Consider the following 27,433-nt stretch of genomic DNA (forward strand, 5'->3'; position numbering starts at 1 on the left):
CTCCGATGGACTCCCGAATGATGAAGAGGTCAATTCTTTTACGTTACGTTAAATGTTGAGTTCTCTCGTTAACCGTAACGTGACCACAAAATTGGAAATTAAAGAGTGTTCTCCTAACATGGATGGCAGATACGAATGGAAGATATGTTGCGGGATGTTCTTGATGACATTTATGTGGAGTCCCGGGAAAGGCACGCTATGCAGTCGGAATTGGTAGACGGGAGACCCAAATATACTATTTTATCATTACCGATGTAGTTTCAGAGACCCCCAGGTGTGGGAGTGGATCGATTTGCGTCCTGGTCTGGAGTGCATATTCGTAGTATGTTTGACAACGGTGTCGCTGATAACACACCTTGAGAGGCTGGTTCTCCGGGGCTGGCATGAGGATGTTTTCCAATCCTCAGTTCTGGTGGAGGGCACCGCTGGCATCGACGAAGACAAGGGTTTTGCATGGATGATTGACTTGGCAACAAGAGCTGACCACCCGAATCACATCCCGGTTTTCCGAAAAGCGTTTTAGATCAGAAACCTGGCTCGTTCGGGTAAATTGATGGCGGGCCAAATCCTAGTATTTCAATCCTCTGCTTGGGACTTGTCCGGGAAAGGTGTTGGTTCACGGATTGAAATCGGTCACTGATTACACCCTCATAATTGATTCGACGACCGGGGACTGGAAGGTAGCCTCCATTTTCTGTCGGTCGGTTCCCCGAGTTATGAAGAATGGTCAGAGTAGGGCGGTGTGCTTCTCAGGGCCTTCGGGACGAGTCGGCCAACTTTTGCGTCGCTCAGTCGAGTACTTCGGTCGACGGATTGGGATGAGTTATCTTGTGCATCTATTGGTGTCAACAACGAAGGATGTTGTCAGAAAACGACCAATAGGCCCGCCGACGACGACACTGGTGGTTAAAGCGAAGAGGAAAATCTACGCTGATCTCCTCCGCGTAATGAAAGGAACTGAAGTCGGCGTCCTCTTCTCATGTAAGGGGCAGGGATAGGAATTTCATATTCGGGTACCGGCTGGCAGTGGTGCAGCTGAACGAATTAGTGAGGACATTTCCGCGAAGAGCACCACTTCAAGGTCAAGGGCACCACATTGGCCCTGTCAGGGAGGGATGGCGGCAGGATGGTTCACGTCCTTCTCAAGAACGTGGATGTTCTAATGCACAGGATGAGTTCATGCCGGCGTCATTTGAACATTTAGTTAAATATGTTGAATGCCGTCTGAAAATATAGTTATAAATTTTATTCAAAATTTTTGAAATGAATTTAAAGAGTAATTTTAATTTCTAATTTCTATAATTAATTATTTATATTTATCATTGTTTAATCAGTAACTAAACTACAGCTGTTTAATTTTTAATTCACTGTATTAGAATTACTGGTAGAAGTACACCTGCTAAATTTCTTGTTCTTATTTGATAATCTCTGAGGTTGATTTGTAAAAAATGGATTAAAGAAACTTAATAGGAAGAAAAAGTATTCTAAAAGGGAAGATATATAGAAAAATAAAGGATTGAAAAGTAACCTCAAACATTTGAAAGAAGCGAAGAGAACGAAGTTTATTTTATAATTAATCAAAATAAAAGCTTTATAAGCTACAAAAATATTTCACTAAAAAATAAAAATTTCTTTAATTCTGACTTTTAGAACTTAGTATAAAATTAAACAAATTACATAAACTACTAGCCCTTAATTTGGAGTTTTGAATTTAAAATGTTTTTTTTTTTCATCATTTAGTTATATTTTTTTGGTTTTATCCGCGACAGTCGGTCATGAGAAATTCATACATTAACATTGTGTACGCATATTAAATATATCAAAAGAACATTTTTCAATCAATATTACACTCATTGTATTTATCTTTGCCCTAAAAATAAATTCAATTTGTTGAATTTTTTGTCAAGAATAGCCAACTAACTCACTATGAGAAGTTGCTTTCAACCGCCTGTACAAAAAGTAGTACTTACCTATTGCATCATTGGAGAGAAGTAACTTCTTGGATAACTTCATTAATTGCTTCACAAAGTTGACTAAACAGCGATTTTGCAAAGCATTTGATTTAATATAATATTCACAGTTTTTATAATTGCAGAAAGTGCCTCATGCAGTCAAACTCCTAAATGTTTTGTTACTAAGTACTGCGCTGAATAACGCAGTGAATTAAACAAAGTTGGTAGATAATTCCTTGTTTTTTCTTGTCATTGAAGCTGCCCCGTCCGTAGCACATATAATGTTTTTTAATGGAATGCTTTTCTCATAAAAGTATTTCTACACCACTTCAAAAATTTTATTCCAGCCGTATCTGTTATTAACTTTTTAGTAAAAAGTATTTCTTCTACAAATTAATCATCTCTTACAAATCTCAGATATGTAAGAAGAATCGCCTCAATATTTATCTTAGTCAATTCATCAATTTTTTTTTTGTTGTTATTTTGTTTAACCTCCGGAACCACCGTTAGGTATTGCTTCAGAGGATGAGATGAATGATTTTGTATGATATGAATGATTTGCGTGTGTGAAAATGCTATGCCTGACCGCGATTCGAACCCGGGACCTCCGAATGAAAGGGCGAGACGCTACCACACGCGCCACGGAGGCCGGCCAATTCATAAATTTGCAAGGAAATTCATGAATCTGCCTTACCTTTTGGTTCTGGTTCAGCGGGATAAGGTATTACTTATTGTCGCTTATTATTTCATATATTGTTTATTATTGCATTACTTATGAAGTATTTCTTATAATTTCATTACTCTTCTGATCTATCATTGATAAAATAACAACCGTCACAGCAGGTAAAGTAAAATTTTCCCCAATATTGTGTGACATTCCATTTTTAGGGATTAAATTTTAGATCTCAAACGATGCAATTAATCTATTTAAGTATGAACTGAACCATGAGAAAACATGTGTATTTTAATATATGTCATAACGCAAGCATTATTTACATAAATGTGAAAATTTATACAGTAGTATTTTTTTTATTTTTTTATTAATAATAGGTAAAATAATAAAATGATTTAAACAAATATTAAATATAGATATTTCGTAAATAAGAAGGTTCCTTAGGTTACAATCTGTCGTTTATTGTCTTGAAACTCGGCAAACTCTATTACGTGTATAACAATGTAAATACTTTGTGATATAAGTTACCGCCTGAGTAACTTACATAATTGAAGGTATAATCTGAGAGAAATTTCGTATCTATATAATAAATTAACTTAAATATACCTTACATTTGGTGCTTGCTATATAAAATAACTTACCTAATATTTCGACGGTATTAATTTGATCTTTATACTCTCCAATTTGGCAAACATAATCACCGGCATCTTGCGGCATAACGTTTTCAATTTCGAGATTATATCCGTCAACTAATCTAAATCTTGAATCTCTTGTAACCATAATTTTATCAGCCGTTAAAACAGCGTTTCCTCTACGCCACAGTAATACATATGATCCTGAAATAATAAAAGGTACAATAAAACATTTTTCTACTGCTACCCTTATAATAAAAATAAATAAATTCTGTTCAAAGTATATTTTAAACACAAGAATTATTAATAGATTGAAATAATATTTACGTAAATGGTTATGTAGAATAACAAACAATATAACATTCTATATTTTAGTTTATATATATACAAACTAAAATATACAATATGATAAAAACTTATAATTAAATTTTATTCTCCCGTAATAATTTTTATGTTATTAGTTTTGTCGTAAAATTAAATGAAAAAAAATTATAATAGAAAAATAGCAGACTAATAAAAAACACACATATGAAATAGTTTTAACTCTTCTTTGCCATGATTTTGGTTAACTGGAATAAATGTAATGTTACTAGTAAGACACAGACGAAGGGTTTGATGTCCTTCATGAAAATTCAAAAACTTTTAAGTTTATATATAAAGTTTTATTTATAAAATGTGGTCGTTATTAGTTTCCTTTATTCAGTAACAGTTTTGTACTATTTCTCTGAAACTTTTCAATTTATTCAATTTAAATTTAATTTTAATTCTTTATTCAAACTACTCGTACTTTTATGCCAACTGATAAGTTGAATCAGGCACTTTACCCATGTGTCTCTAAATTAAAAACGCTACGGTACTTAAACATTAGCTATGCAAGTCTTTCTAAGGCTACGACTACGTTGAATTATGAACATCTTATGCACAAGAAGTATTAATCTTTAATCACTTTCTTTGAGAGTAATGATTACATCCTAAAGGAAAGACTTTACTTGTAGGTTGAGTATCACCTTAATTCGATCTACTTGGTGTGCTGATGTGCAACCGTGTAGAGATCAAAGGGAAACTATTCATTCTTTTCCTGTTACGTTTACGTAAATTAGGTGTATTGAATTATTAAATTATGTTTATTTTTATTATATTTTTTGATAATATGGTTATAATTATATTTGATAACGAGGAATATGAGATTGTATCTAATAAAAAACATATTTTTTAAACTTTAAAATTATTTCCTCTGTATAATACTGTAGTGTGCTGTAATATACAGAGTGTATCACGAAGTTCTCCCAGAACTTTCATACCCTATTCTACTTGTGAAAATAATGGAAAAAGTTCGTAAAACACATGTCCTAAAATTCTTCGTTTGCGAGTTAAGGCTAGTGAACGCTAGCCCGGTGAAATGAGGAACTTTTTAGAACGTTAATTAATGAACGAAATTAGTAATTTATAATTGTTTTTGACCTAAAAAAATCGAATGAAATAGGTTCCAGAACTGTATCTGATGTAGATTTTGAGAAATTTGGGGCGAATACTAATAAATTGGGGGAAAAATCCCTGTTTTTTTTTGTTTGAGGTACAATAAAATTGTTAAAAGGGTAATATGCAGATAATACTTTTAAAATAAACTTCAAGAGGATTTAGTTATGAAAAAATGTTATAAGTTGAATAAAGAAAGAAAAGTTAGAAGAAATCGATTTATACTTTAACAGTATATTAAACAATACGTACCAGTTTATAATAAATGTTCAAAAATGAGCCCGCCATTTTCAATACATTTCTTGGCACGCTTCTATACTACTTTTGTTGCCCTTTTTAGTTCTTCAGGGCTGTCCATAAGTTTCTCAGTAGCATCCATAATGCGGACAATTAATTCCTTTTTTACCTCAATTTATTGGTTTTCACCCCAGATTTCTCAAAAACTACTTCAGATACGGTCCTGGGACCTATTTTATTCAATTCTTCAGATCAAACTCATAATAAATTATTAATTTTTTTCACTTAATTACCGTCCTATAATATTCACTAATATTCACTATAAAATTTATTGAGGCAGCTGAAATCCGAGCGAAATCTTTCACTATCTGTAACTCGCAAACAAAGCATTTTCGGATATACATTTATTTGGCCTTTTTCCATTATTTTCACAAGTAGAATAGGTTATAAACGTTCCAGGAGAACTGCGTGTTACACCATGTTACGTTAAAAAAAAACTTTTTTATTTCCTAACTGATGATTTTCAAACAGGTTTGGCTTTTTGACTGGAAGGTTACCATTTGCAATTATTTTTCTTTAGATATTTCTTTTAATTAAAATAAATTCTTTGATACCTATTTCGTTAAAATCAGTGCAATTATTCCGAAATAACGTGAACAAAAACTAAGAAAAGGTATTACCTAAATCCGTTATTCCTGTCTATTGATTATAAAAGAGAACTGCTGATTCTTTGAGTCGAATAAACTTGTGATCATTTTATTTCTTTTTTTTTAACCTCCGGATCCACCGTTAGGTATTGCTTCAGAGGACGAGATGAATGATTTTTACGTCTGTGAATATTCCATGCCTGACAGATATTCGAACCCGGGACCTCCGGATGAAAGGCCGAGACATTACCACTCGCGCCACGAAGGCCGGCGATCATTTTATTTTACTTTTATGCAAGTTTGTCAATAAGTTTAGTTTTCCGAATTTTTAAATCGATTTAATGGAATTAAAATTAAAATCCATTGTTTTATCTTATCCTATTAAAGTAATATTGTATTGTAGATTAGAATTAAATTATTGTAATGGATTAGTCGTACAAGAAATAAACAGAATATTCCAGATATAATATTTTTAAATAGAAAAATAAAAGAAAAAAATATTTTTTTTATATAATTAAGAAAAACATAATTCTTTTTCCTCAAAGTTAAATCTGTCCCATATTACTTGTTTTAATCTTTTTTTCATCAAAATTATTTTGATTTTAGATAGAAACAAAATTTAAGATAATGTATTTAAACGAATAATAGTTTGAGAATAAAACGGAACGGTTTATAAAGTTTGCGACAATAGTTGTAAGAAACATTTCCTATGATTAAAGAAAAACCAAGATAATATTTGTTGATCTACTTATTTGAAACTAGGGCATTCAGACACTGTTGTAAAACAGTGTAATAAAATAAACTTTTCAGACACTGTTGAAAAACAGTTGTTAGAGATGGTCATACTACAGTGAACAGACAGAAATAATTTTGTATATTGGATAATATGTAAATAAATATAATATGTAAACAAATTGGATTTTTCTCTGGTTATTGGTAAAAAAATTTATTTTTCATTGTATTTCCGAATTTTGTACAAAAGTGAAACAAGTTGTTAATGTCGAGTGTAAGTTGTTTATGTCGATTTTTCTTTTCTGGTGAGCATTATTCAACAATTACTTAATTAAAACCTTCAAGATACCTACAGTTTTAACTATATTTAAAATTATTTAAAATAGGTTTATTTTCTACCTTGGTTGAAATCGCATAGGTATGGAGACAAATATTTTTTCTCTTAGATAAGATATCTGAGAGAAAAAATTACAGTTCATCAAAATTACAGTTTATTATTTGTAAGAATAACTGCCAGAAATGTTTTTTAAGATTTTTAATTGGAGTTCAGACATCGTTCTATTGAAATATTTATTAGTAAATTATGCTATACGTACTGCGGATTTAATGCAAAAGATAAATAAATATATTAAAGAGAAAAACGTAAAAAGTGTATCAATTTAATAATGAATGTAACTGTTAGTAACCTTAATATTTTCAGTTTAATAAATTTTGGAGGAAAATTACTTTTACTTCCAACTAGGGCTTCTCATTCCCCCTCTTCATCAGACTGTCGCTTATACAGCAATGACGCAACATTTAACTAAAAATTTAAAATACATACGTATTAAAATAGTAGAGTGGTAGCTTCTCGATCTTTCATCTGGAGGTCACGGGTTCAAACCCCGGTGAGGCAAGACATTTTTCATACGCTACAAAATTTCCATTACATATTTCTACGTACAAACTTCAAGCTTATTTGATGAATCAAGCTATATGGTTGGTGTATGTTGAATCAAGCTTATACGGTGAATCATACAAAAAAACCATTTAAAAATTATATTATTTGGAATTGTTTTGAAATTTTAGATTTGGCTTCGTCCCTCATTGAAGAAAATAATTTTTCAAACAGTATATAAGGATTAGTACTCGTAGAGAATATTTTTTAGATTAGATTGTTAATATAATAAAAGCAATCATTTTTGACATTTTTATATAAAATAATATTTAATGGGGCTTTGAGATTGTCTTCTTTTGTTTTATCATCATAGGCAAGACATCATATTACTTAGTAGTAATATGTCATAAAACCAGACATAAAAGTGTAAAAATTCTACTAAAATTATCTCACAGAGATTTAAATAGACAGACAATATTAATAGACAGATTTAAAGCTTTGCAATTCTTTTACGGTTCAACTTTATAAATGGAAGTTATATGAAAGGAACGTTTATTTCATGTTTTAATTGACAGAATAACCTGTAAAGTAAATGTAATAAAAATTTTGTCTTTTTTTTTACTTTGAAACTAGTTTATTCTCGGTGTATCCCACGGAATTATCTTTAAGCTTATAAGCGCTTGAAAATCGTTTAAGTTTACACATCATGGCATCGAAACTAATAAGCTTCTACTCTATATAGTCACTGAATAAAAGAACGAAATGCTCGTACGCAAGTTGACTCACGCGTATATACAAGCGTGACATTTCGTTTGTTAATTACCGTAATTTATACTAAGGGCAGGATTTCAAATAATTTAAATGACATGTAGACTATGTATTTTCTTCATTTATGTGTACGTATATTTGTGCGTACGTTTGCGTTTGTATTTACACTTTTAGCTTATTTTACAGCCGTATTAGTTTTATCTTTCCCGTCTATATAGAAATAAAATTAGGGAGTCGGATAATTATTTAAGTTAGGGTTCTCCAAAAGGGGTTGGAAGTGATTAACCCTATATTATATAAACCTGAATATATGTGATAATAGTATTAGGAAATTCTAATATAATAATAAAACTATACTATGTTCTCCTCACGTTACTAATCATTATTGAAAAATACCGGATTATGAAGGGTAAAAGCGGTCGTTTATCGGGCGCTATAGATTTATTTCGTAAGCGAATGGAACCCACTTCTACAAAACCAAAAGTTTCATATCCAACTTTAAAGTAAAATAATTAGGTTAAAGAATTATTATCAGCAATGGTTATTATAACTCTTATTAATGAGCATATGTTTTATTTATTATGATTACTTTTATACGTATGTTATTTTAAGCTTTTATACTTGTATATAAGGTCAAAGGGTCTTGTCATAACAATGTCATAACGACATTGTCATATTTGTTATATGCCTTGAGGAAAACAGAAATATGTTGAATAAACCACTAAGCTCGATCCAAATTTACTCTTTCTTATTATCTTAGGTTCCTCCATTAATTTGATTATTTTATGTAAAGGAGTTTTTTATATATGTGTAGACCAACAGTTTTGTTTTTATTTATTTAAAAGGGTTTAATTATATAGAAGGTTGCGATTATGGAATATTGAGTTTCGTTAATTCCGGAATATTAGTTTTGATCAAAATAAGAATATTATTAGAAAAATCCCTAAATGTATTTCAAATTAGAGGGAATGTGAGTATTACACTGTTTCTCCACAAAAGGTGGTAGAGTAATTCATCGTATTATATATCTCCCACTCCTCCTTAGGCACTTAAAGCACCTGTACTACAAATTGAAACGATGATAGTTGTCTTTAGTTAGAATAACAATTTTCGTTATATAGTTCTCATCTGTATAGAAATAAAATTTAAAAAAAAATCATTACGTTCTACGATTAATACAACTTTTTCTTATGTTCTCAAGCACGCCTAGCTTGGTATGCAAATTTTTACTCTTGTAAGTAACTAAGCCAGTTTAATATAACTAGTGAAATCCCTTCATTTCATTTCTTAAACTCGAAACATGTTGTAAGTATTGGGGTTCCCTCACTTGAGGGGAGACGTAGAAGATCAAGTTCCGGCCGCTTGAGTTGTTCTGGCGTGGACGGCATAGCCGGACGCGCCGGGGGTCCTGAGTGATTAGAAGCGAGGCACCTTCCAGGACCGCGTGATGCTTGATTGCAAGTCCAGTCCTGGAATGTTGGGTTGATGAGGGGGGGGGGGGGAAGAAGTATTTTTTTTATATTTTCTACATACGTACCTACGAATACAAAATTGGTATATACCCGTATTAATTTCTGCAATACATATATTAATTTCTACATCAACAGATAAATCTACGTACAAACTAAAGTATATAGATAAATAAATTCGTATATATAAATACATATTTATGCTGGTGACATTATCAAAGTTGTAAATGATAATAACGATTTAATTTATTTAAAATTATGTTTTGTTTTATGTAGTCTTGGAAGAGATTTTTACTGATTGTAATTATCAATGAAAAATTAATTTAACAATTCAGATATATTTTAAGAATAAAGATAAATATTACCTTATCTTAATAGTAAAATAAATTTAAAAAATACAGTATTATATACAGTGTTATCCTTTTTTGATTGATCTACCTGTTTAATATTGAAGAAAGAAATACATTCTTTGATTACTGGGCTCTATTTAGTTAACGACCGCTAGACGGATGTACCTTATAGCATTCGTAAGTTAGAAATATGCAAGGATCCGAATGTTAAGGAGAAAAATACGATTCCACCCTAACCAAGTTGTAAGCCAACGGTGAAGGCAATAAAAGATTTGTTTAGTAGGTTGTTAAATTTATAATGTTGTAGTGAAATATAAAGGAACTGTCATTGTTTTTCACGTGTACATAACTAGTTTTTAATTATTTGTTTGTTTGTATTTTTCCTTAATATGTTTTATTATTATATAGACGTATTATCGTGACTAACATAGCTAACCCGTACGTTTACTCCGTCTGAAGTACATTTTGACAAACAACTCACGCACATGGCAGTTGACAATGATCCAGTCATATCTTACATCTTAATAAAGACTAAGTTCCCTCGTATCCTCAGTCTTATGTATAAAACGGCTTTACTTTATCAAAAACACCATAACCAAGTCACTATATTCTAGTTATTATTTCCAATCGTTATTGTATATTCTATTTTTACTTAACTCTGCTCATATCTGATTTTAGCGATTGTAAAAATAGCAGAAAAAAATAATTACACATAACAATAACTCGTAAAATAATATTTATAATAAATATTATATAATAAATAACGTGAAATTTAACTGTACATAATTTTTCAGCATCCTGCCTTTCCAAAATATTTTTACTTCAGTAACACCATAATCCTTTTATAATATAAGTGTAGAAATCTGTTATTATTTCTTTAACATGCGTTTATTTTTTAAAAATACAGTTCAAATACTAACATTTTTTTTGGTTATTAAATTAGATTTACGGATGCAGCACATAAATTTAACTTCAGATTGCATTAAACGTTTTTTTTTTATTAATTTATTCTTATAACTTTCTGAAACTAAAATTTGAAAATTACAATCAATAGGAAAGAAGATATTCAAAATATGTTATTGTGTGATGAATCAGATCTCCCCGTATGTGGATATCGCTCAATAAATAACGCAACGAAAAGAAGAAAGAATCATTGCAACATAGTAATCATCGTAAGACGTTCAATTGCAACCTAAAAAATAATCATTCTATGAGGACAATGATGAGAATTCTGTTATAGTCACGTTAGAGCGATATGTTCAAATAATTGAAGAAATTTTGTCTCTCAAACAGCAGAAAAATCTGAAATTATTCAAGACGCGTTGTTTCAGTAGGAGAGGTCAAGGACAACCGATCACGGCTAGACAATCATTAAAGGTGTTAAACGATTGTTGCAAACAAGTTTCTCTAAATACAGTTGTACGCCTTCCCCACGACATCACCATATTTCACACCATAATACCATGCAATTCGTTATTACTAGGCTATTTGAATAGTAAGGTGTTCAGTGATCCACCGTAGGAAACTTTGTGTAAATGTAAGAAAAAAAAAATTGTCACAAAGTTAACTGAATTTAGATGTGTTACGACGGATATAAAAACTCAACTTTAATAAAATGAGAATAAAAATTGTAGCCACTTTCATGTGTCTTGTTTAGAAATAAGAATGTAAACGTAAATAAATAAATTAAATAAACTTCCAATTTTTAGTAAAAGTTGTTTTAAATATATAAATGATGCGAATTTATGGAGGCTTGGAGTTCGATGACGGGTGATCAAGGGGGCCAGCTACTGGTGGTGGGCGGCGGGGGCTCCTCGGAGTCGTCGCTCGTCGATCGCCCCCTGGGGACGCCTTCCGGTCACACGGATTCGGATAGTGGAGTGTCTGGGTGATCATGCAGGGGCTGTACATACCATATGGCTTAGATCCGGCCCCTGCATGGTAGAAGGGGAGGTTTTTTAGCGGGTGAGAGCCCCGCACTGCCATCATTACGGGCCTGACGGCGACTGGCAGAGCTTTTTCCTCCGCTACGGAAAGAAAAAAATATATATATATATAAATAAAAAACTTTCATTATGATAGCGCGTTACAAAATGAAATGCGTCGGTGTCACCGCAATTTTTTTTTTTTTAATGAACTACATTATCAATTCTGTACTGTACCAGATCAGAATTGATAATATGAAAAATCTAAACAGTAAATAATTTATTTTAGGTAACAAATATGTAAGTACAAATAACGATGTTTAGCCTGCAACGTGTAACATGAATTTCCCCTGATTAATTTAGTCATTTCAAACGAAGACAATGCAGGAAATTAAATAGGATGGTTTAATGCGGTGTTGGAGGTGGAAATAAAGGAGGAAAACAAAAAGGAAAATGCTGAAAAATTAAACTGCAGTACATTAAATTAGTTTTACCGTATGATATATTGTTACTATGTAAATAACGGTAATTTTATTTAAACAGCCCCATTTTTTTTACATATCTATTAAAATTCTCTTTGTTTATTTTATTTATTTTAATTTGATACGTTTTATTTTCTGTAAATAAGGAGGTTCTTGAAATTCAGGCATGTATTTAATTACTTCACTCAATGTAATTATGAGATCAAACTAATTTACCATCACTAATGTAGCAAGGGTCAAAGTTTACATCGAAACTTGCTGTTTAAACCTGCTAAATTTACGATGTGAGCCAGTGGATTCTCCGGTGGGATAGTGGTTATTAACATTATTGATCATGGATACTGAATTTTGCAGTATCCTGGTTCAAATCCAATAAAGTTAAAACGGATTTTTCTTATGAATTTGCATCCACTTATTTCGTTGAATTTTACAACCTTTCGTTTCAATTTCACTAGCCTTCATAATTAATTCTAATATTTTCTTTTGTAAAAATGTCTTTACTTATTTTTCTGTATTTTCTTATTGAAATAAATAGTTTTGAAGACTATTTAAAAAAACATTTTTCAAAAGTAAAAAAATGGAAGTGTTTGTTGCTTCAAAAAGTAAAATTATGATAATAACTTTTCTTTACAGATCAATCAGTAGGGTTATGGCTTTACGTAATAATTTAGCTACTTTAAGACGTGTTTACGCATTTTTATTATGATAAACTTTGTTTTGATAATATAAAAAATCATACACTAAGTAGCAATTCACGATACTTGTCGAAAAAAAAATTTTAATCTTAACATTTTTTCTAAATAAAAGAAATTCATGCTGATGTAAATATAATCTCATTTATACTGGAAAGTAAAGAAATAAAACCTATCAATGATTTTCACAACCAAGGATGTAATAAAAAGACTGTTTTGTGTCATTAACTGAATCATAATTCAATTATTAAAAAGCATGGTCATATGTTTATTATTATATATCTTTTATTTGCCAGGTGGAAAGATTTTCATCAAATAAATATCAGAAAATTTGTTTAGTTCTTTACAAAAATCATATTGAAATTAAGACAACTTTTAAAATAAAAATTGCTCAGAAGTAACTATATTTTCAAACTGAAAATTATAATGACATGAAAATCATTAAGTGAAGATAAAGATTAAATGAAATTTTGAAAGATTAAATGTAATTTATGATCAGCAGTTATACCAAATATCGATGAAGATAATTCAGCAGATATCTGAAACATGACTTTCTTTTATATTTCACTGTAAAATCACTTATTTATTTTTTCTGTATATATTTGCTGAAATAATTTAGTAATTGTTTTAGTAGTGACGGATGTGGCTTTTCTCTTTAGTTTTTATGATAGATGTTTTTTTATAATTCTACCTGCTACTTTGTTTATGGGTTGTAGAAGTATAAAGGGTTATTTAAATATATTTTCTGACTTAGAAGTTAAATACGTAGTATAGAGGAGTATGTAAATGTATAATAAAATTCCATTTCATATACAATTATCTTCATTTGAGTGATTTGTTTTTTGTGTACAGGAATTTTATTTCATTAAAAAAAAAACTTTTAGAAAGCGATTAATAATATATCTCTGTATTAAGTCCTTTCTTATTAAACAAAATAAATAATTACTATTATATGATCATGTATAATCATGCTCAGTAAAATAAAATTTTAATCTTAAAAAAAATACTCGATTAATATGTTTAGTGTAGGAATTTAGACAACCACTTATCTGAAAAAAAATTCTGATATTTACCATGTAATAGAAAGCTAAATAAAAGTTATAATAAATTATTAATATAAGTAGTTATTTCAATTTTAAACATTATTGTGAATTAAGCGATTTATTGTATACATTCCTTTTTTGTTACATTTAACAGTATTAAGCGATTACAAAATATAAGTTCATGAAGTTTACCCTAAGAACAAACTGAAGGAGTTTATGTTGTAAGATAAAGTTCATATTTGCTTGTTCAATATTTTCTTAATTAATAAACTTACTGTTATTACTATTATTTTTATTATACTAGTATTGTGATTAAATAAGCAGAATAAATTTAAAATATTCAATCTGTAATTTAGAAAAAAGAAAGAAAATTTTGCTGTCGGGTTGTTTTGCGTTGTTAGCGCTAAATGCGATAATGCATTGTAGTATAAATCATTCCCATTTGGTCCCCTACCGCGTGCACCTCTTTACAATGGCAATTAATAAGTGGGAGGCAACGAAAGGGTATGAGAAAGAAAGAGACAGAACGAGTAAGAGGTGGAAAAACATAGAAGGGGCTGAAAATGGATGGAGTTGGGATTTGATACGAATGAATGAGGTGGTGGTTTTGGTGATATCAGGATAGGGGGTGGGATGGTCGGAGGGTTGTACTGTAGGTGGTTTGTACCGCAAGCAATTATGGTACTAATGAGGCACTCGCAAATCTTCATTTTGCTTTGTCAATTTATTGTTGCAAATCTGTACTGCTTACCTCTGCTTTATATTCTACTAAATATGTTTCGTGGAATCAGTATTAATATATTTCTGTAGAATTCTGTATTTTCAGTTATTATAATTACTAAATTAAAATAATTCTCCAGGAAAGGACTTTGAAATATTGTTGTGTAAAACAAGAGGAAACTGAAGATTTGATTTTTCCGCGTAATTATGTTAATTTAATTTCATATTATAAAGTAAACCGGTTTAATCAAAGGATTTACACGTCAGCAGAAGGTATGGAAATATATTAATTAAGCAACGTTATTTCTTAGTCAGTGACCCATAAAACGTTTACATGATTAATATCTCTTTGTACCACTACTAAAATTAATTTATATTAAATCTTAGCGTAGCGTAGAAACAATAAGTAACTTACGTACAGGTAGGCACCTAAGCTAACATAACTATTGGTCACATTTCAAAACTTATTCTCTTTAAAAATTCATTAGTGTTTTTTTTCTATTGGTTCTGTGGATTAGGTGTGTAGTCCTCATCAGTTATATATACATACAGTACACTTGGACATTATTTTATACTCGTTTTTATCTACTGTGTTGGTGCACTGAACATATTTTGTAAATGATGCACCAGTTTTAAAACACAGTAAATTTTATTACAACTTTTAAATAGATTTTGAATGAACTGAATGTACAACTTAATAATCATATAATTATGAGACGAATAAAGTGGCTTCAATAAAAATATTATTCCACTGTTAAACGTGTAAATCTTGAAAGTATACTTTAGAATGGGTAGTGGCATTAAGAGTTTTTAAATTCTGAAGTTTGTAAGATTATTTTGCAGAAATAAAAAAAAGTTATTCGTAATTTGCAGAAATATTCGTATGATAAATGTTATTACCTGTTGGATCAAAAAGGTTGTATTTAGGTTTCGGTCTGTTAATAATATCATAATAGCACCTACTAAAGTAGAAAAATAAGAAAAGTTATTTTGTAGAAAAGAGTGGAATAATATATAACTATTTCAAATGGTATGTCAAATAATCAATAAAAGGTTTGAAATTAAGATTTGAGGAGCGTAAAAGTTTCTAATAGATAAGATTAAGATATTAAAATTTCCTGTATTATTTATTAAAGCTGTATTATTATTTATTTTATCTGCAGCTAAAACTAAAAAAAATAATAATGATGTTGATTTAGTGATGAGAGAGAAAATTTGTTTAAAAAAATATATAAAATTATATGAAAAACAAGGATTATATTAAAAGCAGAGAAATTATTTTTTATGAAGTCAAAGAAGTTTTATTACTTTTGGAGGAAAATTTCACAGGACAGATTGTGTAAGTAAAATATTAAAAGCAAAGCTTAAATTAACATAAGGAAGAAAACCTTGTACTACAAATAAATTTATTTATATCAAAAATAGATTACGAAATTAAAAGAAACTTTTTGAAAAAATATTGGTGAAAACTTGTAGTGCTGCATGTCAGAGAAATATAGTGAAAAGAAGATTAGAACAGTAAAGAAAACATAGAAGGATTTTGAATGCAGTATTACGAGAGAGGTTTTAGTGTAATTAGGTTAAATAAAGTTCTTCCCCTCTTATATGTACTCGGTTTAAGGAAATGAAGAAAAACAAAAACCGGGAGCATATTCTTACGGTAGATTTGATTAGAATACATGAAGATCTAAATCTAAAAATCATGCACTGAAACTAAAAGATTTGCGAATAATAGAAACAATAACAAAAAGTGTCTAGTGACTGATGAAAAAAAAGGTCGGTTAATAGGTCAGGTTTTTATATACTTAAATATCCTATTAGTACTCAGATCTATACAACTTGCATTGTTTTATATGAATAAATGTGCTTTTTCATGTTCCGATTCAAACCAGATTTATCAGCCTACAGGGATTCGTATTCAATCACAATACATCAGACCGTTGTGAGTCCTTGTGTTTATAATAATCAACATGACTGTACGTACTATAGGTTTTTATCTTTTAATATTCTGTAGAGTCTACTCTGGGTACTAAGACTTCTGCCGTGCATATTGTAATAAATTACTTGTTTCTACTGAAATCTTACTGAAATTTTTAACAAATTTCAGTAAGATTTGGTTGCGACATTGAATTTATTCAAAAATGACCGAGCAAGAATCTTAGGAATAAAACGTCCAAACAATAAAATTATTATTTTTTTAATAATTGAATATTTCTTTTATTCCTAAAATCGTTTCATAATTTCATAGCTCTTTTTAAGTTTAAAATATGAAATATATATTATATAAACTACATCCACGTCGTAGCTTCACCCTCGCTATATGGTTGGTTGTGTTTTCCGTCCCGGTCAGGGGATGTTTAGTCAGGAGGCTCTGCCCTCTGGGCTCCTTCCATTCATTAAATTTATGCTTGTGAGAATGATAATGAAAAATAAAATTAAAGCATGTTCATTTTATAAAAACTATCAGTGTACTGAAACGTCTTCAGAGCAACAGGACCCACAAATTGTACGTCAGTACAGCACTCACTAATTTATATTAGTTTTCCCGTCACGACTTCGCTCGCGAAATACATAATCAGAATTATAATCATAAATTACCATCACAATTTACCAGATCTCATAAAAACGTTTTAATAGCGGTAGCAAAAAACGGAAAAATGTATTAGCAGTTTATGTTTTTTTACCCCTTAAAATATTAAAATTCAAAAAAGCCGACGATGACACTTTTTAACATTTATCTTAAGATTATTTTTTATTGAGCCCAAATCGAATGAATATCTCGTTTAGTATAGTTGGAAATGGAAAAAAATGTGCAATCTTTGTTGCAATTGTTACAAAAAGGTTGAAAGTTTTTTACCTTTCTTCACCCCTTTCGAGGTTCAATTTCAAAATATCTATAAATTGGGTTTTAAGTATTCATATGAAGATTACACACACCAAAATTCAAGTTAATACCTTCATTTACTACAGAGAAATTAAAATTTAATGTTACTTCTATTGCATACCTTTAAACTATGAAATTAAAAAAAAATGTATTTACATATTGTGTTTAATACTGTTTTGATATTTTTTTTTTTGTATTTTATGTTGTTAGATATTGTTTTTAGAAATTGTATTTTAGCTATTGTATTTAGATATTCACTAAAAGATTACAGACACTAAAAATCAAGGTAGTTTATTTATTTGTTACTGAGAAATTCAGAAAACAGTAAATCTCACTGTTACTTCATTTTAGCCCTTTAAATTTGGAATAAATTTTTTATTGCGATTACATATTTTTTTTTTTTGAAAAGGAAGATTTTAAGGACTTGATTGAGACTTTCATTATCGGCTGCTTCTTAAAGCGTAGAAGTTCTTAAGTGTAAAGAATGAAGTAATAACACGTCTTTAAATCACAGTCACTATTGTTATAAAGAATTTACCTTTTCAAATGAAAATAAGCAGAATTTTGAATTAATATTTTATTAATCTTTAGTACTTTCTGCTGTGTTTGAGTTAGATTTTATACGTTAATTTTATAAAGTATATATTGAAGTTTTATTCTGTTATATCTACTACGTACCTTATCTGCATCCCCTAAATATGATGTATTTTTAGTTAAAGATGTACACATTAAATAACACTAAATAAAAAAGTGTTCGTAGTGAGAAAGAATCGAAAATTCTTAATAAGCTTCCCAATTAAGCGCAGAAGCATTCTCATAAGCTTATTCTCAGTAGCGTTAAAAGTAATTTTACTAATATAAATAAATTACATATCGAACGATCTGAAAATCTCCTCTTAGGAAAAAATTTAATCTCTGTGCAATTAAATACTTTCGCATAAAACAGTAGGTATTTGAATTTTGTTTCTTTATTGTTTCAGTTAGCAATCTATGTTCTTAATTTCACTGTTATTGAGGTTTTACACTCGATTCTACGTCTTGTGGTTTAGTTTTTAGGTACTAATTGTAATGTGTAAGGGTATAGCAATAATGTGCCCTGTGTACTTCTCCATAGGTAGCCGATAATCCAGGCTCCAAAATGGTTTTTCTCACAAAAATGTTTTACAGGAAAATATTGATTTAAAATATTGTGCAAAATAAGAAGTACTCTTGGCCAGAGATAAAATGAAATTACCTATAAATATTTTTTATATATTTTTAAAAAAATTTTTAATTTCTTGATTTAATCTTAATCGAATCTTCTCAAAGTAAATCAGTAAAGACACACATTGCTAACAAGGACGGAGTTTCTATTTTCAGAATAATATTTCTTTACTTATCCATTTAAAGTTTAAGTTATTATAAAGAGATTAATAATTTAAAAATAGTTTTTATTTAAATTACACAAATGGAATACATTTGCTTGTAAAATTACAAGCAAATGGAATATTTTTCAGAAAACAAAAGCAATGATCTTAGACACAAATTGATCATAAGAGTACATTATTCTGCTTGGAGAAAATTCTTGTTAGTTCTGATAAAATGTTGTCTAATTTTAATTTAATTTCATTTTTTATTGGAACTATTACTAAAAAAAAAAAAAAAAAATTAATTAAACATAATTTTACTATATAACAAATAATAAATGAAATCAAAAGCCCGAAAATCGTTTTGAGTGATACATCTTTCTAAAAGTTTTCATTATCATATACATAGATGTATATAATAATCCAAGAATTGTTTACTAATAATTCACGCATTTTTTATCGCGGGTTGATATGCTGCAACAAATTTTATGCCCCTATGAGTGTACTACTAAACGTAAGTGGTATACATGCATATTAGGAGATATTTTTGCTGTTTGATATATAGCCCATTTATTAGATACAAGTTATAAATATAATTAATAAATTCTGAAATTTTAAATTTGGAAAGTAAATGGTGTTAGCTATTGTAATCTAGAACTAAATATCGAATAAAATAAAGTTGTGTAATCGAAGGATATTTATTAAATTGTTACTGGATTTATTAATAGGCAATATATCAAATATTAAAACATACTTATGGTTTATTCGTATTGCGTGTCCACACTTGAATACTTTAGGTGATTAGAATGTAACTGTTGGTTTTGTAAAGATAAATTTTGCACAGCTGCTATATCAGTTGTATTATATGAGTTTTCTTTTTAAAGGTTCATTTTCTCACTATAAGAATAAAGTAGTTACTGTTACGTTTGTGGACGTTTAATAAAACATATTTTGCCACGAAGTGGCTGATATGAGTATTTCTCTAAGCTACATTATGTAATTAATTTTTAATTGTTCTTTTCTCTGACTTACTTTAAGCAGGTATTTTTTTCTTGTAAAAAATTTCTACAATTTTTTATTAGTTTTTTTTTAGATAAAAAAAAAAGGTTTTGTATTAAAAATGAATGCAATACAAAAATACTTTTGTTTTCATAATAATTTATTTATGCACGAAGATTATGGGTGAATGGATTAGAATTTTTTTTTTCTTCTTATAAATTATATAAATCAATATTTACTCTCCCATACTTTGCATTTCGGATAAATATTAATGTACAATTCTCTTTTCCTTTTATGTTTCACTTAATCTTTAAACAATTTTTTATCGCCATTTAGTAAAAGAGAAAATTTTAACAGTAATTTTGGATTCATTAATGTAGAAAAATAATTATAATTTCCTTATTTACATAATTTAAATATATTAATAATAATTTTAATATATTATTATAACATGTGGTTCACGAATATTGCTGAATTCGTGTCAGTTATGCCGTATACAGCTATTTCGCTATTATTATACTAATGAATGTCACTCATTAATGCATCATTTCAAATGACAGTCACGCATTGGTCGGACGAATTTTTTTTATTCCATCACTTGTTATGGGACCTTGTCATTTAAAGCAAGGCCTTTAGGGCATTCTCTTTTGTTCAACTATCAAACGCGTCAATATTTCATGATTAATCCTTGATTAGCCTTAGTATTGCGGTGAATTACGGATACGTTACATTTAACACTGAATTTGTATTCAGTTATATACACCATTTCTGTATTCAGGAAAATATATTCTGTAAAATACTATTTTATTAATATTATATTTATTTTCCTCCCTGTTGTACCACATAGTAAAAGAGAATTACTGGAATTATCAAAAAAATAATGACGTGCCATGTATTTTTAAATTATTATGATAAATTCTGTAATACGATATTGACTATAATACTTTTTTCTGGGAAAAAATTGTTTTCGAAGTTAGTGAGAAAGAGAAAATCTACTATACTTCCAACAAAAGTGAATTTCATAAAAATTAACTCATATTTTAAAACCGTTAGAAATATAACTGTCATATTCTTAAAGAAAATTATTTAAAAATAACCTATCATGAAAATTTATAAATTTACACAATTTTTACTTTTTCATTCCATTTTCTTGTAATTATGATTTTTATTTTTCTCTAATTAAGGCATAGTCGAAATAGGAAACACTTTCTACTCATATCAAAATTTAAGGATATTTTATTTGTAAGAAAGGATTAGGATACATAGATTATCTTAACAGCTTCTCTATTCAACTCGTAGGTTTTTTATAAATCCACTAAAGTCCATACGTAGAGCAGCCCGTAACACAAATAACGATAAAGTAATTCTTAAGATATGTCATTTTAAACAAGAATTGAATGGATGTCAATCCAACACCCACAGAACATATAAGAAAATGAACGGTTCAATGATAAGCAAAATAGTTTTTAGCAGAAAAGTACGATCTAAACACAAATGTACCATAAAAGGAATCAAAACAGCTCCCACAAGGTGTCCCAAAGGAATATCAAAGGTGTAACTTTAAGGAGTGCCTCAAAGTCTCTTCCAGTCTTTGAATATCTATTTTGTTAAAATTATCCTTGAGAAATTGGAGTATCTTTATCCAGACTAATAATACAAATTTAATGATCAACGATTTTTTAGCTTATTTTTTTTTTCAAATAATGGATATGAACCGAGTTAAATAGTAGGTTTCAGTCTCTTATACTGCCGGAAGTAAATTAAAATTTTTTTGATAATTTTTAAGTATGAATAATTATGCAAGTATGAAGCATACATATTCAGGATCTACAGTAAAAAAAAAAAAAATGTTTAATTTCCTTTGATATCAAAAAATGATAAGTAGTTACCGCACATATAATGGCAATCAAATGGAAATACTAAGTTCGATAAATAAAAATGAAAAAGAATTCATTTTCAAATTTTAAATTTGAATGTGATAATATTACATTCAAATTAAGATCAATTTAATTCTCCAATAGTAAAAACAATTAATAATAATAATAACTAATAAATTGGAGTAAAATATTCCAACTTTTTTTTATAAAATTACTTTAACGTGCATTGAAAAATAAATATATATTCGTACTTTATTATTGATACTATTTGATCTGATTTAAAAAGTGTATTTTGATGCCAATCTGTATTGAATTTTGGCCTCCGTGGCGCGAGTGGTCTCTCGGCCTTTCATCCTGAGGTCCCGGGTTCGAATCCCGGTCAGGAGTGGCATTTTCACAGTCTAAAAAATTGCCTATCACCTCATCCTCTGCAGAAATACCTAATGGTAATCCCGGAAATTAAAAAGAAAACCTGAACGTTTAAAAATAAAATTAGCGAACTCTTTAAAAGAAGAATTTCACTTGAACTATTAAAATTTTAAAAAAAGAATAAATAATTTAATGAATTTGATTCAAGTCTTAAAATTAAAACAATAATAAAGTTTAAGAGATTTTATAAATTCTTTATATAATTAAAAAGTAATTAAAAGTGATTTTGATAAAATACTTCATTTATAAAATTTTATTTTATATTGTCTTTAATGCGGTTGGATAAAAAAAACAATTAAGCTGTCAATGCGTTGAATTAAAAATGCCTACAATTTTTTTATAGTTTTTTTTAGATAAAAATAAATAAAAGGTTTTGTATTAAAAATGAATACAACAGAAAAATACTCTTTGTTTTCATAATAATTTATTTATGCATAAAGATTAAGAGTAAATGGATTAGAATTGTCTCCTGTCCTTATAAATCAATATTTACGCTCTCATACTTTGCATTTCGGATAAATATTAACCTACATGTAATTTTCTTTTTTTGAAAATAAAAACTTATAAAAACCTATGAATTTACCAAAGAATATACATATTTTTTTTTACTTTAAATTAACAGCAAACATAAGGTTACCACTTGACAAACTAAGAGACAGAAATTGCCCGAACAGATGAAAACCCGACCGCATGTCCTTCTACAGATTTTCTCATTCGGCTAGTAAGTATTTATTTTACAAAATTTCTATAATTTATTGTAAGATCTATATTTCGGGATTAATTTTTAGGAATTAAGCTGAGGGTAAACGTACCAATGTTTACAAATCTTCATATAATGTGATTAAAGAATTAAAATTAAGATTAGAATCTATTTTTATTAAGATTACATAAATTCAACTAGTCATACAATATTTAAAAAATAAAAATTTAAATGCTCGATACCATTTTTTCTGACTAAATAAAGGTAATTTTATACTTCTAGGAACTGGGGAAACTGATTTTAAAGATAGATTATTCAATATGTATTTGTGATATTACATTACCTATTACTGAATTTAAAATCTTTAAATAAGAAACCATGCAATTTTTTATTTACCCTGATTTCAAGATAGATTTATTTTAATCATTTTCTGAAGATGTATAAAAAAGTAATTTTCATAAAAGCTATGACAACAATAAGTCATCCCAATAATCCTTTCTGATAAGCAAATTACCATCCAATTTATCAAAAAATAACTTAGATTTAAGCGGTTGAAAGGATTCTATAAATTTTATAAGGATTTTAAATTTTATATAATTCATTATAATTTTTTATAAGGAAGTGTGTGTGTTGAGCATGTGCGTGTGGATATCCCTTTTTATAAAATGACAGTTAAGAGAATAATGGAGAAAATTTTTCTATGGCCTCCGGCATATTTTTTGAATAATACAGACTCAGAGTTTGAATATATTTGCATTTATTTTCCGTGTCTTATATATTTATATTAAATATATTTATTCAGTCAATAACGGCACAGTTCAATTCTATCCTTGCTATTCCTACCATGATAAATCTTTTGAATTATCTCTGAAAAAGAGATGGAATCAGGCGATGTACAAACCTTTCATTTAGTTTTTTGACAAATTAGATTGTTTGCAAATTTTATAAACAATTTATTCAGCATTTACGAAACATTTTAAATGTTTAATAACTATTATGTATTAGCTGTTTTTAAAAAAAAAAGGTTTTAGCAACACAGCAAAGAATATACTTATCAGGATGTAGTTAATTATTAAAATACATTATTTGTCGATAAACTTATATTTCAATATTACGAAGGTTCAAGATTTCTACACATTTCTAACAAGAGTTTTATACATATATTTTTAAATAGTATTACTAGATATTATCTAATATATATATTTATATATTTTTTGTTGTTCAAAAACTAGTATAATTACAATGGGCTCCTCAAGTGGAGCCATAAGCAAATCTACTGGCAAAAAGCACGTGATAAGGGACTCCCAAGGACCAAGGAACTCCCAAAATAAGTAATTCTCAAAAATAGTTACAAGTAAACTTAAAGTCTAATAAAAAGTTGTCCAGTCTTAAATCTTAAAAATATGTATCTAACACCTCATAGTCTACAGAAACCAAACATTAATAGTAAAGAATAAAAAAATAAATAAATAAAAATAAAAACAATACTACTAGAATTGGCGTTGTCAAATTTCAAGCTGCCATGCAGCGGTCCCTAAGTCGAGTACATGGAGACGTTTCAACCGTAAACGTCCCTGCTGTTATCGAGTAGATTAATTGCAAAGTGTTTGAGGTGGTTTTCAAGTCTTTCTTGGTTTGTAATACTACGCTGCCGTGCAACCTCACGTACTGACGGAAGCTCTAGATAATCGTGAATTTCATCATTCCGGTTCAAACAAACTATATATAAAATATTTTTGAAATTTTTTAAAACTATTTCTCAGATTAGCAAATGCTATATTTACTCTTATACTGGAGAGTTTATATCTCATTCATGAAATTTCCAATCAAAAACCCAATAGTTTAATCTATATTTTAGACCTAATTTGTTAATGTAGTTCATACAATAGAGTTTGGTTTTATTTTCAAAACAAAAATTTACAATTTTTCTAAAGATTTAGAGTAATTCAATTAAAATTTATTTAAAATTCCCCATTCGCGTTTATTTATACATGCTGATGTACTCGTATTAAATAAATAAGTAAATTTATTTTTATTAAACGTTATTTGCAACACTATTAAGAAGTAATTAACTCATTACAACTTTACTCAATGAATTACTTCATTTATATTGCATTCAGTTAGCTTTTAGGGTAAAGAATAAACAAACGTTGGGATTGTGTTAGTGATTACAAAATGAATTTCAGAATAATACAACTGCGTTGATTTCGGAAGTTGTTAATAAACTACTAAGTGGAAGTTGTAGTGCTTCAATGTTCAATGTGATTGGCGAGTATGAATCTACTATTGAATTACAGTTTCCTAAAAAAACAAAACCCCGCAGATCAGTTGACGATTTCGATAAAAACACAATTCGTAAAAAAAGTACACGAATTTTATTTATTGAGAAATGGTTTAGCAATGAGTTACCTCCTCTGGAAGATAATTCGGTTATTTCTTAGATATCGCCCCTTGTTATTTATATAAAAAGAAAGAATTCCAGCCTTTTATTTGAAAAAGAATGATATCAAAATGGCTTTGTTCAAAATGATTTATTTTTGAAGAGGATGAACTTAAGATCAAATTATTTCAAAGGATTTCGCGTATTAAAATTAATTTTAATTTATATAAAATTGATGAGTTAACAAGATCCAGTGGCAAAACCGTGCTTCGATTACCTTTCTATCATCGTGTGCTCAACACGATTGAGTTAATTTGGGGACAAATTAAAAGCTACATAGTATCAGAAAATAATGCTTTTAAATTATCTGATGTTAAAAATGTATGCTTAAAGCCATCGATAAAACAGGCCATCAGGAATGTAAAGCTGTATAAAATATCTAACGATGCTATGGAACCAAGTTATTGAGAATTGGATAATATATGAGAAAACAATATTGGGCCTCCCGTTGTATCTCTTAATGCAGACAGCATTACGGATTTCTTAGAATCACATGACGAAACTGAATTGAATGATTATTTGTTTCTCATCACAGATTTTAATCTAAGATATTAGTGAACTTTTACTTTTTGTGAACATTGACAATTTCATAATTCTAAAAAAAATCAAATAAAATATCTTAATTTATTTAAATTTATGATATACATAATAGTTTAAAATGCTTGTGGTTACTGAATATTATCTCGTCTCGTGTAATTTTCTTTTATACGCATCTGGATTTACATGATGTGATGATTCATGCTTGTGAATCGGCGGCCTGAACACTCGTACGCGCAGTTTGTTTACCTAGAACTGTAAGCTAACTGAATAAAATATGGTGTTGATCGGTTTTATTTCTCTTTCCGTTTGAAAGCTGTCTATCACTGTCGGTTTTCTTTGTCCTAGTGTTTATATTTATTCTTTTGTACACAATATTATTGACGTCTTATGGTTATCTCTTCTGTGACAGATCCATTGTATATTGATTATTTCCATTTCCTCTATTGCCGGTTAAAATTTTAAACTTCTGATAGCTCCCATTTCCTTTTAAATTATCTGTAATTTTTATTCCTTTTACGTTAGTGTTTTCAGCATCTTTTATTTAGCATTTAATCATTCTTTTTTCATGAGATATTTTAGCTAATTAACTTTCCTAGCCTGAATTTTTCAGATAAAGTTTCTATTGTCGTCCAATCTTCTTATTATTTCGTTAAATTTTATCCGTCAAATATACTTAGCGTTTTTTCTCCTTTTTCTTAATGTCGATATTTTACTTCCATGTAACCATTATGCCTTATTTGGGGTTTGTCCAGGGTTTTGTGCATGTCTTGATGTACATGTTCAAAAGAATTCACTGTTTTGATGAAATTGTATAGTGCAACATTGATTCATATTTACGTTTTTAATATTCGGTGTAAATATAATTTATTACTAGTTTTATTTTATTAGTATTATTAATTTAATGGCGAAATAATTATCTCAAATAATAATAATAAAACCTTTTTATTATATTTAAAAAATTGTTTAATTTTGTTGTTTGATTTTTATTATTGTGTGCATGGATTTATTAATCATTAGCTGGGATTGATAATATATGAATAGAACATCCATTTACGCATTTTATACTCGTACATATACTTAGTAATTTTTATTTATTTCTCCTGTATAATATTCTTACTCGTATAAAATCATTTAATAAACATATTCTTGAAATCAGCTCTTAAAGCACTTGAGAGATACTTGTCTTATTATTTAAAATTTCAAAACAAGAGAAAATTTCACCCTTGCTTTGCAACGATAGTTCATTAAAAATTTCCATCATAAGAGATTAAAGTTAATGAAGTTAAAATATACCAGCATCGAAAGGCGTCGTATTGTTATAAACCCTGATCATTATCGTTAACGTTAATAATGATAAGTAAGCAATAATGATATGTAAGCAATAAGCGTTTTTATATACGTGAATAATTGGATTATTAATTAAGCGGATTATAAATTACTTATAAATTAAATTAAATTTTTGATAATTAAACTAAATATTTAATGGAGAATGAGTACATAATTACCATCTTTATTAAACGTGTATTCCTTGGATTAACAGCAA

At 28.7% G+C, this 27,433-nt stretch overlaps 1 protein-coding gene across 1 annotated transcript in view; it reads right to left on the minus strand.

Annotated features, from left to right (window-relative positions):
- The window catches only part of LOC142320292 (lachesin-like), a 339,547-nt gene that overhangs the window by 147,692 nt on the left and 164,422 nt on the right, over positions 1 to 27,433 (minus strand). Inside the window, exon 3 of the mRNA XM_075358000.1 lies at positions 3,267 to 3,461. Coding sequence (XP_075214115.1) covers positions 3,267 to 3,461 — 195 coding nt within the window. The remainder of the gene's footprint in view (positions 1 to 3,266; positions 3,462 to 27,433) is intronic.

The sequence above is a fragment of the Lycorma delicatula genome, chromosome 2 (genome assembly GCF_047948215.1).
Source record: "Lycorma delicatula isolate Av1 chromosome 2, ASM4794821v1, whole genome shotgun sequence".
Taxonomy (NCBI): Eukaryota; Metazoa; Arthropoda; class Insecta; order Hemiptera; family Fulgoridae; genus Lycorma; species Lycorma delicatula.